The 15,175-nt window shown below is 38.4% G+C and overlaps 1 protein-coding gene across 5 annotated transcripts in view; it reads right to left on the bottom strand.

Annotated features, from left to right (window-relative positions):
• The window catches only part of LOC126483834 (E3 SUMO-protein ligase PIAS3), a 277,101-nt gene that overhangs the window by 77,969 nt on the left and 183,957 nt on the right, over positions 1–15,175 (bottom strand). For all 5 annotated transcript variants that reach the window (XM_050107036.1, XM_050107041.1, XM_050107039.1 and 2 more), the window contains one exon: positions 1,925–1,961. In XM_050107036.1, coding sequence (XP_049962993.1) covers positions 1,925–1,961 — 37 coding nt within the window. The remainder of the gene's footprint in view (positions 1–1,924; positions 1,962–15,175) is intronic.

The following is a 15,175-nucleotide window of genomic DNA, read 5'->3' as shown; positions in this document are numbered from 1 at the left end:
ACTTGCACACTGGTGCTAACAGTTCCCTCAGACTGCATCTAATGCTGTCAGTTAAATCACTATGCATTTCATGGTCACTAGGACATCCTATACTTCTGTATATAGTAAATTGGTATAATTTTTCAATGTTCTGTATAAATGGCCTCGTTGTTGTGATAAATGTGTTGCCACTATTTGTGACTTGACTGTACATGCCAACAATACCCGACATGGGACCTGGATGTTTTCTATATGAACACTTTTGTTTTGTTGATTGTACATTATAAATTCATTTATAACATAACAGGATAATTCTGCAACAAAAACAATTAAAAGTCAGCATACCCTTGCTGCTTACATCATTTAACCTACTCACTCTCCCACACGTGCATGCACAAGTGTGTGCAAGTAAAGCTTAAAACAGAAATCAAGGACTGCCAAATCCTGCTTCTCCTATGACTTATTTCCCAATATCCCCTCTCCCCAATACCTATATGCACCTGTAAGATAACTAAGTGAGGACTGAATAGCACAATTCAACATCAAAATAAAAAGACAAGTCTGGAGGATGCACTACAGTAGTTGATAGTAAAGGCTGTTTCAAAATGAACCGTGCGGGTTTTAGGGATTTGTTGCATTTATTACATTTAACATACCATTATAAATAATACATAAAATGAAACAGCAACTCAAACAGTTTTGTTTGTATACTTCTGCACAAAGGGAAGAGTATGGGACTACCAAGAGTGACTGTCTCTCATGCGTAGCCCCAAGAAAACAGTTCCAAAAGCGAATCGTGAATTTGTAGTTAGAGTGATGTTTGTGTGGAGATTTAACAAGATGCTTCCAACTGCATCTTAATCATTTTCGGTTGTTACAAACTCTAAAGCCTGCAGACTATGGGTTACCTACCAACTCTGCATACAAAATGTTGCTGCATGACTGAAGATTTTCTGGATCCTGTCATCTTCAGTGATCAATCGACATTTCACCTAAGAGGCAAAGTGAACACACACAAATCCCCACAAAGACTCCGCTAAATTGATTTCTTTTTTTGCCACATCCTGGTGGAAAGTTAATGGGCATTACTTTGCAGATGAAAAGCAGAATCAAAAAACTTCACTTGGCAGCTACAATTGGTTCAACAGTGTTGTATCTGACCACTAGACTGACCACAAGGGGCTGAATGAAAAGAACTTTTTTTGCATGACCTTTATGTCCATACATGATTTGATGCCATGCAATTTTTACCTGTATGTGCTTCTTCTACCAGCTTATCTATCCAACTTTAGAAACAGCACCGTTGTAACAATTACTCCAGACACACTAATCAAGGTTAGTGAAGAACTATCGTATCGACTAGATGTGTGATGAATGGTCCTCAACTGAACACTTGTAAGAAAAACTGTTTGAGCTGCTCTTCTATTTCATGATTATTTAAAACTGTAGACTGAATATAATAAATGCTTCAAAGCCTTAAAATCAGTATATTCATTTTGAAATATCCTGTTTTCTGGCTTGTGAAGACACAGGTAACAAATGCTTCTGTAACAGCTAGTTGCATTTAAGATTGTTAAATATGATCTATGTGAGTAGATGCCATACACATCTATGTAACTGTGGTGCTAGCTCAGAAACAGCACTGCGTAGCTCAAGTTTTGAGAACAAAAACTAGTAGGAGAAACTAAGAACACTTAACAGGCTGAAGGACTGGCATAATTTATTATTGTACTTTAATATTACAGTAAATTAGATAAATAAGTGAAAATGCAGGTAGAGAGAATTTTATGCGAGGATTAACTAAGTAGTACTGAACTACTACAACTACTTGATCAGAATACGAAAGCAAGACAATGTGAAGTCATGTTGCACAATTCTCATTATGAATTTGCTTCTACACCAAATAAATGATTTTCAAAAATTCGTGGCTTGTGAATGTTCTTACCTAAATCCTCACTTTCACTCCTTGATGTCACATCAGGCTGAAACACAGGGAAAATAATAAAATGAAAGCCAGAAATACTCATTTCAAACATATACATGTAAAAAATTCAGTTCATTAAAATAGAATATTTTCATACATCACCGCAAAGTTATGTTCTTCACTAACCAACTCGTTAGGAGTGTGCAGGAGTACCTACTTTCTACATGAAAATTCTGTAACTTTTTCCTGAATGAATGAATATAAACATCTTTCTTCTTCTATCATCATAATATGGAGGGGGGGGGGGGGGAAACAACAACAACAACAACACTACGGGAGGGGGGGGGGGGAGGAGTAAGAAGGATTACAGTAACTGCAGTGGTGTCACAATGATACCACACTGTGCCAAGATACATGATAAGATCCTGGAGAGTAGAATCCAAGGAACGATCAAGAACAAATTGAGAGAGGAACAGCATGGCTTCAGATCAGGGCAGTCAACTGTTAACCTTATATTTGCAGTAAGCAGCTCCAGGAGCACCACTATGAATTTAGGGAAACATTGTGCTGGCCCTTCTTGATATAGAAAAGTCATTTGACAGTGTCTATAGAAGAAAGGTCTGGGAAGCACTAGAAAAGAAGAGAGTGGAAAAAGAGACAACAAGCAGAATGGATAAGATGTACTAAGGAACCCTGAGTTATGTGAAAGTGGGAAATGAAGGGAAGGAATGGTTCAGCAAACAAATGGCAGTGCATTGTCACCTCTCCTCTTCACTGTGGTCTTGGATGAGATAATCACTAAAGTGGCAGAAAAGACTGGAGAAGACAGATGTAAGCAACACTGCTCGTGAATGGTCTGAGAAAACAGGGAGGAAGAGATTCAGGAAGAAACTGTGTGACAGTATGGAATGAAATGTAATGTAAACAAATGTGAGATCCTGGTTAAAACTAGAAAAAAATGTAGACCAACTAGTGAAATAAGAATTGTAGGTTAACAATTGAAGAAAGTGCGAAGTGTCAAGAACTTGGGAAGTGTTATCGGGGAAAATGGAAGAAATGAGAAAGAGATCACTGAAGATTGCAGACAGGGAGAAGTTTCCTGCAAAATTATTGAAACACTGGGAGAAACCAGGACTATGGCGAGGCTTATGTTCCAAATGGGCCCAGCCTGGAGCTGGAAACTGTTCAAGGTGGTGGTGATCATGATCCCTGATTTTTTGCTTTATCATAATACTGCAAAACCCCACTGAATTTTGCTTTGGTAACTTGCAAAATCCCAGAGCATTTCAATGCTGAATCATAACATACTTTGAAAATAAGGTCCTAGAAGAACCAGATCACTTTTTCACAATTTATTGCACCTACTCGATGAAGGCATACTGTCTTTCAAAGTTTGTGAAAGTAGTTTATCAGCTGATAAAGAGCAAACAATGTATCTTCTGAATAAATGCATACTGCCCCAACTCCTTTTACTTGATGAATAATGGATGGGAAATACTCGACACAAACAGTAAGTGTTCCCCAAGGAAAAGTAACCAGTACAGTAATGTTCTTACCACAAATATAAAATTCATTAGTAACGTAACATTAGCAGGCTGCTCACTGATGCTGGTGACTTTAAGAAAGTAACAAATTATTGCCAGGAAAGCCAGAAAGACATTGATAGTATTTCCACTTTGTGTGCTGAATAGCAACAGAGCCCTACATGACCGACTATGCAAAATGTGAGACACGATGAGCACATCCTAACTGCATAGGCTGCCCACACCAGCTATCTTGGCCTAGTACAGAAGACATGACCGTATCCTATAAATAGATTTCAATTGATTGACATCCGACATTTAAGGGCCAAAGTCATGAAGTTGTCCCTGTAAGCAATGCAATGTTGAAGGCAGCTGTCTGCCTTACGTAGTAACAGAAAATCACTTTCAAGCATTTATCTTCTTCTTCAATAAGTTAACTTATCAGGTCATACCTTAAAAACTACTGGACTCACTGAAATAATTCTTTTTTCCTGTCGATTATCCCACCACTGATTTTCCACAGTTGGATATCACATAACATTTGACAGGTATAAGCTTCGGAAAATGGCTCTCTTCCTTCAATAGGTTAACATTTAACTCTTAAGAAATGAATGTTTCTTTATTTATTACAAAAGTGAAAATTCTGAAATTTATCTCCACAGTGTCAATCTCTGAAGAGTCTCCACTCTTCCCCTCTTTTGACTACTTTTTCATGGCACAGTGTGTTAAGGCACACAAAACTTCACAAATCTTCTAGTAGAGAGAGAGAGAGAGAGAGAGAGAGAGAGAGAGAGAGAGAGAGAGAGAGAGACCATGCACAGTTCGGAAATAAGTGCAGTAAAAAATAAGCCTGAAACCAATGAGTACATGTTGAAGAAGGGTCTTCAAAGATAAAAGCAACAGAGCTACTAGGTACACACCGTGCGTAAACTGCTCTACATTATTGTGTTACCAGTTGGGACCACTCTTTTCAGGAAACACAATTTTAAGAAAGCCCCCACTGACACAGTTCTTTCTCGGATACTAGCAGTGATAAAAATTTGTATTACAATAAATTGTGTTACAATGCATCCTGAGGATAGGAGACCCTTTAATGCTGTTCTGGGGAAGGTTTCGAAGAACTTGTTCAAGAACTGATACATCTATGTGGAGAAGTTAGCTATGCAGATCCACATCTCTCTACAATAAGTACACATGTCAAAGAAGAGGTTGAAGCAATTGGAAAAAGTGTAATGCTTTCTGTTAATACAAAAGTTATTAATAAAACATCTGCTGCAACAGTTCATGGATGGATTGATTCACACAAACATTTGCACTATTTGATACATACAGCACATAACATAAACACATATTTGTCTATTGTGAATGAAGTTTTATTTACAAAATTATTCCAGAATGTTAATATAATAAAAACTTTGGAAAATCACGATAGGCTTCCCTGTGCTGTTCATCGTATGAACACAGCAGCTGGCCACACTTTTGATGCTCCGAACATCGCAGCAACAATAAATACAGCAAAATGCATGGTACGGTACATGAAATGAGGCCTCTGCTCCTCTTTGAAACAACGGGTCAGCATTGGTTAGAAATACTTGTTCACTACACTAGACTCTTCACACGCTCAATGTAACGAAACTGCTGCTTTGCTGATGGAAAAGAATTCTGCTTACAGATTACAGGAATAAGATAATGAGATGCAGGAAGAATTGCAATTTCTGGAAACAATTTAAAGAGGCCACTAACGAAACACAAAGTGAAAAGAACCTACAATCCAGTTATTTATCCTTTGGTTTCATAAATTGCAAATCTGCAGTGTCAGTGACAATGAATGGAGTGACTGGAGGTACAAAGATGACTTCATTATGATTGGGAGTGGAATAGATTTGTGATTAAGTAGCATAACACATATGCATATCTTAACAGGAGGTACGAGGGATTAAAAATAGAGCTCCTGAGTTTTCTACGTGAGAAGGTTGTAATTACTTCCAAAAATAAAATTTCTACATTTCTTTGGCCATCTTTCCAATACACTAACATGCTTGACATCAATGAAAAGCAGAAAATTCCTAGCACTGTGCGACGAATGTGTGCAAGTTATGCAGGTAAGACATGCAATTATTAATGTAATCATTTTTCTATAGTTGCTGTATAGTGTCTTTTGGTGTATGGATTTATTATAATACGTATAATATATTATCAGTGGAAACCACATTTTTTTCCAGGTACACCACAATGATTCCAACCTAAGTTTGGTATTATTTCTCTCTCACTTGTTTATTAACATAGAGGCTACAAGTGCAGTATCAGTACCACCCAGGAAGAGAGATTGTTTCATTCAAGGAATGGAAGAATAAAAACTCCTCCACAGCAGATGAAGTATATCCCTATATTTTAATGCACCCCTGAGATGATATCTTGAAATAGTAGAGCAGACAAGAAAGAGTTCTACCAGGCCTGGCTGCCATTGCAAGATGTATTTTATGTCTTCCTGCAACAGAAGCATCTAGAAAACAAATCATACAACCAATTTCAATATTTTTGACACAAGGTTGACACTGGGCAGAGTTACAACACAATATGCATGCATTTTAAACAGCAACCAGTCTATGACACTGATCATGTACTGATCATGACATTCCATTTTATGTACTGTAATTTTGAGTAGATTATGTATATCATGACAGGGCGATATCTGAAAGTGCCACTTACAGTGTAATATATTAGGGTATATGTCTAAAACCATCGAGAAAATTTTTATTTGTGAGGTCCATTTGTTCACCAAGTATATATTGTGGTTGTTCTTTGAAGGCACTATAAATATAAATTTCTTCTACAGCATCCATTAATCTGTCTTTCTCTACCATATGTAAGACATTTAATGATTGCTGTACGATGTTGGTGTTAACGGCTGTAGTATTTTAGACGTGCATTAAAAGAGGATTTACAGTTCTTGCATATCTTTGTGTGCTGACTGAATCTGTTGGAGAAACATCTACTTGTTGCCACACATGGAAACTTTCAAATTCACAAAATTTTATTATTAGAATAAATGTGCTCTTTTATACAACAGAAGCCATGACAAACGGATCCTGGACCAACACAAATCAAGAACTCCAACAACTGGTGAACTCAATAGCAGTGCACGGATACCACCACAAAATATGTAAGAACAAGAGTTTTCACACCCCCGGCAGCAACTGTGTGTGTGAATTGTGCGACCAACCCTGTGACTTACCACCTGACCAGTTGTAAAACATGAGTAAACTCTCTGGTAGAGTTCTGTGAATAATAAACAATGTGAACACTGAAATGTGCAAACAATGTGTGATATCACATTTGATTTTATAACTTCTTGATTGTGTAAATGGCTATGTTTTGTGTGCGTATGTCTGACGGTTGCCCCTACTTTTGTCATAGATGTGGAAACTGATTCATACATTAGTTTTACAAAAGTTATGGGCTATTCTTTCTGACATGACACCATAATAAAATAAAGTAATGTTTTTAGTTGTTAGTGTTTCTGCTTCTCGTGTTAAAGTTATTTCTCTATCTTTATTGTCAGTTTTGGTCTGTAATTTTGTAATACAGCAAACATTGAGAGAATTCAAATATTCACTTCTAAGATCATATCAAGTGGATGCAATCCATATATCAGAATTATTCAAACAATTTAAACAGAAGTGTTTGGAACAAAGGTATATTTGTTTGTCAAAAAGCAAAATCATTTACTGTTGCACAATTTTTGACATGTGTTAAAAGAAAGAGCATGAAATTACATCATATATAGTCACAATCAAAGTATTATGTCACAATGCAATTTTATTTTTTTATGTTATAATTTTGCAGGTACATTTAGTTGTATATGTGGATACTATCTGCAAATTGTATAGCATAGAAAGTTAGTAGTACAGAGGTAATAAATTAAAACAACATGCCTGATGCTGGAGGGAAGGCCGGGAGGGGGGGGATCGGTGCGAAAAAGTTAGCCAGCCATTTAGTAATACAGATCAGGTGCAATGCTCTTACTTGTGTGTTTAGTGAAGCAATGCTGGCACAGGTCACCCTGCTATGAGATGGGAACACATGACTGCAAGTAACCAGGGAGGTAGTAGCTGTCGGATGGCATGTTTCATAACAGTAAGCACAAGTAACTGCAAAATTTTGATGTCAATATTACGATGAAATGTGCAGATGTATGTAATAGGAAGGAAGGAAGGAAAGAAAGAAAGAAAGAAAGAAAAAAGGAGGATGTAATTGCAAAATTTGAAAAATATATAAGGGTCACTCAAAAAGTGATGCCTACCATAATGTTTTTCTTTTTTTTTCCTTCTTAAATAAGATTCGTCAATTCAAAAATTTGAATTTGGCACTACTTCGCAAAGCTTCTCCTCAAATCCATTGCAGTAGTAACTTTCTGAGTCGATAGATGCCAGTACTATAGTCACTTGCAAAATGGCCGACATCCACGTTCATATTGAGACAGTGTTCTGTGATATGGTTCTTGAATGCATTAGGAGAAACACAAATTCACATTCATGAGAGACTGAAAAATGTGTACAGTGATGCAACAGTGGGTATCGGCACTGTTGGGCAGTGGGTTTGTTACTGTAACTAAGGTGAAGGGCAAACACTGTTGGCTGACAAAATGCAGGCTGATGACTCAGTGCCTCCGCACAACATTCAGCGAGTCGTCGACATCATTCACGGCGACTACTGTGTGACTGCAGACGTTTTTGTGTTGCATTACCTCCCTCAGTTAGGGAAGTATGGTGAGGATTATTCAACAACTAGGATACCAGAAAAGTTTGTGCAAGTTGGGTACCACTGAAGAGATTGTGAAAACTGGATGAGAATTCTTGTCTTATCCCCCATACAGCCCTGATCCGGCACCACCAGACTTCGGCCTTTTTTAGCTGCTAAAAAGAGTATATCACGGAATTACATTTTAAGATGATGATGCTGTGAAAATTTCTTTGCATCAATGGCTTCGGAATAGGATCATAAGTTTTACCACACTGGAATATATGCCTTCGTTAAAATACGGACCAAAACTGTGGAAATGGACAGACATTATATTGGAAGTCAAAAATTAATCAACAATGTCATGGTTTTCAACTTATGTAGTTGCATTTGAAATTCTTGCCAAATCGAAACTGCAAAAAATGGGAGGCATTACTTTTTGACTGACCCTTGTACTTGCTGCAAATAATAAATAAATTTTTGGCACACAATAATTATATAGCTGTAACGATAAAGCAAAATAAAGCAAGACATATGTAACCTTTGATCAATGACTGTCTATGGTGTAATTATAAACCATTTCGTAGATACAGACAAGCGTCTTGTCATAATGCCACATTCACTTACAAATAGATCTTTGTCTAAATTACCATTATTTTATTTTAGAATTTTTGCGTAATGTGTTTTGGCGTCACTATCATCAGATTTGTTATAAAAAGATTGCAAGTGAAGAAGAAATAATGCAATGTACATGGTTGTACAGGAAAATTCTTCTTAAGGTGTCTTTTGCTATCTGGTCTTTTACGAGGGTTGTTTTTTAAGTAAGGGCCGTTTTTATTTTTAAAAAAAGATGCAAATACTTTTGTAAAAAACTTTTATTTTCTGACTCTACACACTTTTACCTATTTTTCTACATAGTTGCCTTGTTTATTTAAGCACTTGTCATACCGTACAACTAAGTTTTTAATTCCCTCTTCAAAGAATTCGGCCGCCTGCTCTGACAGCCAAGAGTTTACGGCCGCTTTCACTTCATCGTCGTCATTGAAGTGCTCGCTAGGAGCAAGGTCCAAAACTTCCCAGCCAAAAGAATCAATCAAATCCTGAGTCTTTTGAGAGGTGTGAGGCCTAGCGTTATCGTGCAGGAACAAAACTCCTTTTGTCAGCATGCCGCGCCTTTTGTTTTTAATTGTTCTGCGGAGCTTCTTTAGAGTTGCACAGTAGGCATCTGAGTTGATTGTCGTTCCTCGTGGCATAAAGTCCACTAGCAAAACACCGCACCGGTCCCAGAACACAGTTGCCATAATCTTGCGCTTTGACAGCGTCTGTTTGGCTTTGACCTTGACGGGCGAGGTTGTGTGTCGCCATTCCATCGATTGTCGCTTGCTTTCGGGAGTGATACGGGATACCCATGTTTCATCTCCAGTGACAATTCCCCTCCCCTTCTTCCTCGTAACGAATCAAAAAGTCCAATGAAGTGGCAAATCTCTTCCCTTTGTGGTCCTCTGTGAGGAGTCTGGGTACCCACCGAGAACACAGTTTCTTAAAGTTTAGGTTTTCAGACACAATTTTGTACAAAACCGATCTTGAAACTTGTGGAAATTCCAAAGAAAGAGTGGAAATTGTGTATCTTCTGTCCTCACGAATCTTTGTTTCGACTGCAGCCACCAAATCATCGGTGATCACAGAGGGCCGGCCTGAGCGTTCTTCGTCATGGACGTTTTGACGGCCATTTTTAAACACTCTAACCCATTGACGCACTTTACCTTCACTCATCGCATTCAAGCCATAAACTTCTGTTAACTGACGGTGAATTTCTGCAGCTGATAGGCTTCTCGCAGTCAAAAAACGTATCACTGACCGTATTTCACACGCGGCGGGCGATTCAATAATCGTAAACATTATAAATTAGCACAGCGATGCGTACACGTCAGCTACAGAGCTGCAACTTGCATCAGTGTGAACGGGAAGGATGCCGGCAAATGGCGCGGTGGCTTGTTGCGGTGTCCACGCGAACTACGGGACTATACGCGCGAACGGCCCTTACTTAAAAAAATAACCCTCGTACAGTATGCTACTGAAACGGAAACATTTGGGAAATTGTAAAATAAAATAATTATGATCTTGACAAAAACTTGTGCATACATACTAAAAACGATTCGTTTTAGTTCTTTATACGTGTATTGTTCCGTATTATGAAAATCACATTCATTGGTTTCGTCACTTTTCCTTGGCTTTCACTTTACACTTAGAATTACCCTTCCACTGCCTACACTACAGTGACATATAGCCAATCTGTGTGAAATATAGGAGAAATGTCCAGGGCTGCACTGCTCTTTCCTAGACTTTAGACTCATTTATTAACAAAAAAAACTACATAATACGATACTGCAGTGCTGGTGTTATTCTGATGACAATGCACTGCGGGGACCACAGCCATCGCTAAACACTTCAGATGAATTCGCAATTGCGAATAATGACTACCATCAGCTGTAGAATGGAATGATGAAAATGAAAATTTGCGCCAGACCCACTTGCGATAAGTAGGAAATCCGGGTTCAAGTCCTGATCCGGCACAAATTTTCATTGTCATCATTCCATTCTACAGTTGATAGTAGTCATTATTCACAACTGTGAATTCATCTGAAAACTACATAAGTTCAGCATTTGAGTATTGCACTGGATAATCTACAGATAGACCTGCAAATGAGGTTTAAAATCATTTGGTCTCATTCTCTGCATGCACCATTTACAGCACATATGTAAAGTAGATTGACAAAAACATGCAAACATCATGAGAAACAAATGTTTGAAAAGAAATGGAGATAATAGCCAAACTGCAGATTGTACTCTTGTACTTGACCATGAATGGCCCTCGTGCAATCTCTTCAATATGTTGCAAGTGTAAGCTGTGGTCAGAACAATGTTTGTGTAGTTGTGAGTGCATTAAGTCGGAGCTAAGTGAATTCATATGTGGGCAAATTGTCGGTGCTTGTACGGTGGATGCTCCCGTGACTAAGGGAGCTGATGTGTTTGGTGGTTCAAGAGGCACCATGCCGAAACTAATATTGCACACAAAGAATTCGCAATATCATCATCCGCTAGGTCACAATGTAGACGAAAGCATGTGTGTCGAGTGATCATGACAGACGGTCACTGAAGAGAATTGTGAGGAAAAGTAAAAGAACGACAGCTGCAAAAGTCACTGCAGAACTAAATTTTGCACAAGCACGAAGACAACACAAAGGAGCTCCATAAGCAGGGAATTGCACAGTGAGCTGGAATTCCAAAACCACTCTTCAGTGATGCAAATACTCGTTGTTGTTGTGGTGGTGGTTGATGATGATGATGATTATTCGTTTGTGGAGCACTCAACTGCGGGGCCATCAGTGCCCGTACAAAGTCCCAATTTTTACACAGTCTACTCTAGCCACTGTCACAAATGATGATGAAATGATGAGGACAACACAAGCAACCAGTCCCCAGGCAGAGAAAATCCTCAACACAGACAGGAATCGAACCCAGTACCCTGTGATCCAGAGGAAGCAACGCTAGCCACTAGACCATGAGCTGTGGACACAAACGCTCGTAACAGGAAAAAGTTGTGCTGAAGATAAGGCCTGGCTGGAGCAATAAAACAAAGTAATTTGGTCGGATGAGTCTTGTTTCACAGTGTTCAACTTCTGCTTGAGTTTATGTCCTAAGAGTAAAACATGCTGGGGGTTCAGTAATGATTTGGGCAGCCATATCATGATATTTTACAATTACTCTGCAAGGTCAAATTACCATCAAAAATTATGTGACCACTTTGGCTGATTAGGTCCGTTCCATGATACAATGTTTGTTCCCCAATGGGTATGCTATATTATAAGACAACAGTGCCTCGGTTCACACAGTTCCCATTGTCCAGGACTGGTTTTGTGAGCACATGGGGATGAACTATTGAATCTCCACTGCCCAACAGTCACCAGATCTAAATATTACTGAGTCTTTGTGGTCTACTTTGGAAAGCAGGGCGTATTATCGCTTTCCGTTTCCACAATCGTTACCTGAACTTGCCACTATTTTGCAGGAATAATGGTCTAAGACTCCCTTGAAAACAGTACAGGTCTGGTATTTATCCATTTTGAGGTGAATGGAGGTGGTTTTGAATGCCAACAGGTTTCCTACACCATATTAGGCATAGTAATGTGTTGTGTTTTTGGTGTTTCCATATTTTTGTCCAACCTGCCTTCTTTAATGTGCATATCTGACAGGTGAGGTGACAGGTAATTACTAATGAGTCCTTTCCCATGTGATAAAGCACCCTCCTGTGTGAACAATTCTTTATTGAGAACCAGGGCATGTTCTGTGCTTCTAATGACCAACTTTCTCATTTCTATTCACTGTGATGAATTTATTCATCTTAAGACCACTGTTGCAAAATGTTTCTCTGCAAATCTGTCTGCTTTCCAGAAACTACATCCAAATATGCCACCTCAAGTATCTGCAATGAATAATGTTCCATTTTCAGCAGTCAGTCATAAAATATGAACTGTTGCCGATGTCAACGTGAACATATCACACAAAACTGCACACCATTTTATATGGTAGCACTATGAACACTGACGTTGCAAGCAATTGTTTGTTATGCAACTTACGCAACAATCAGTTTAGGATACTTCACTGTCTGTGATGGATGCATTAACATTTGTTAAGTATTTTTCATGTGGTTTGTCAAACTCAATTTTAGGCTTTAGTATTGCCAACTTCTCATTATCTCAATGAACTTTGTAGGTTTGCACTTGCTGTACATTACAATTCAAATAATGACTAATTTCTTTTGAATGGGCTGTGCAAGTAGCTGCTGGAGCTCTGGGAAGAGTGTACAGATGAGAAGTGGAATGAAGAACCAGCACTGCTACTCATGGAGCATTATTTGAGATATTGCACGCCAGAGTCCATGACCTTGGTTATTGTGAAACAGAAGTTAAGGAATTCAGAGATATGTTGAACACCATGTATGATGGATTTCTAAGAATATGATAAGAAGTCTTCTATGAATAGTATATGAGGTGTGTGAGAAAAGTAACGAGGCTGACAACACTGCGTGTGACCTGGAGTGCTTAGTAGTTCTACTTGTGTAGACCTGTCAGTGTCTTCATCCCTTCCAGACGCTCAGTCCGAGTTCCAGCTCCTTAAAGCCATCACTTGAGTTTTGAGAGTGCCACCAGTCAAGTTGTGTGTTATGCAATTTGAACAGCAGAATTTAGAGCAATGCTATGCCATCAAGATTTGTGTTAACCTTGTGGGAGGGGACTAACAACTGAGAAAAACATTGAATGTGGGCATGTTCTTGCGAGATCACACTGATGTTCAACAATAAGGATGATGGGTGACATGTTTAAACACTTTCATTGCATGTCAAACTTTGGTCAAAGTTATGCACATGTCAAATGTTTGTGTCAAAATGGTGTCGAAAAACCTCACATCTGAGCAGAAGGATAATCCAAGAAAAGTGTGCATTGATTTTATTGAGATGATTGTCAATCACCATGAAGTTCAGTCATGTGATCACAGATGGTGACTGATGTTTGAATATGATCCTGAGAAAGCGGCAAAGTGAAAGGTGGCACACCGAGACATCTCCTTGAACGAAAAGCACAAGTGAGCAAAACAAAGATCAAAACAATTCAAATTTGCTTTTTTCACAGTAGAGGTATAATGCATAAAGATTTGTTCCTCCAGAATGAACTAACTGTCAATCAAGTTTTTTACAAAGATGTCTGTGAAAGGCTCAGAAAAATTGTGAATCAAGTGAGACCAGGCACTGCAATCAAGTGGATGCTGCATCATGACAACGTCTCAGCCACTTCCATCACGGAATTTTTGACCTCAAAAGGCTTTCCTGTTATTCCACGGCCTCCCCATTCACCTGATCAGAGTCCCTGTGACTTTTTCTTTTCCCAAAACTGAAAAAGTATTAAAAGGATATAATTTTGGGACTCTGGAGAACATCCAAAAGAATGTGACCAACATGTTAAAGGCTCTACAAGTTGAAGCCTTTCAGTGCCGTTACCGAGACTCAGAACAACAAATCCGCCAGATTATAGCTGCCAAATGGAACTATTTTGAAGAGGCAATATCGCCGTTTGAAAGAAACTTTGATTGATAAAAAATCATCCTCATTACTTTTCTTGGACACCTTGTACAGATGATCCAGTAACTCAATGTCTGAGGAATGAAGCTGAAGTCAATTTGAAAACCACCATTAGAAGAATCTACCGTAAAATTTTGTAATCAGTGAAGGGGCAGTAACAAAATGAATTCAGTAACTTTGACTATGGCTTTTGATCAATATAAACATGGTTTCCCTAGATTTGGATTCCAGTCTTTAAGACACTGCTATAGTCCATTTTTTTTAATTTTCCTGTTTGCTATCACAGCTAGTAGTTATTTATTCTCCAGGAGGAATTATTTATAACCATGAGGAATGTGCCATGATAATGTTGTTGATTTAATGAAGCTTATTAAATCAAATTGACTCTGAATAGCATACTGTAAAATTTGGAACTCTGAACTTATCTGACTACTCCTGCCACCAGTGTCTCAGCTGAGAGGAGCTTTGCCGCCCTAAATATGATAAACAATTATGGGAATAGTTCACAAATTCAAGAATGGTATCCAAACTTAGATCTATTGTAAAATGAAAACTCTCTCCTGCAGCAACTGAGGTCCGACTACAAATTTCACGAGATGGTGGTCACAAATTGAGGTGAAAAGAATCCAGCATCATTACTTATGTGATATTTTCATATTTTTAAAGTTAACTTTATTCTTTTATAGCTGCTAATCTTTATGGAAAGTTCAGTACACAACCACTAGTCTGTACAATTTTCATCCTGAATATTTAAGCTGTCCTATGAGTACGATTTGTTCACGCAAACATTTCAAAGAGGAGTGCAGAGAGTGGAGGGGTCTACAACTGCCCCATATACAGATTACTGTGGGGAGGTGAGAAGTGTGCAGTGCT

This window comes from Schistocerca serialis, chromosome 6 (genome assembly GCF_023864345.2).
Source record: "Schistocerca serialis cubense isolate TAMUIC-IGC-003099 chromosome 6, iqSchSeri2.2, whole genome shotgun sequence".
Lineage (NCBI taxonomy): Eukaryota > Metazoa > Arthropoda > Insecta > Orthoptera > Acrididae > Schistocerca > Schistocerca serialis.
This window is presented reverse-complemented; position numbering and strand designations above follow the sequence as displayed.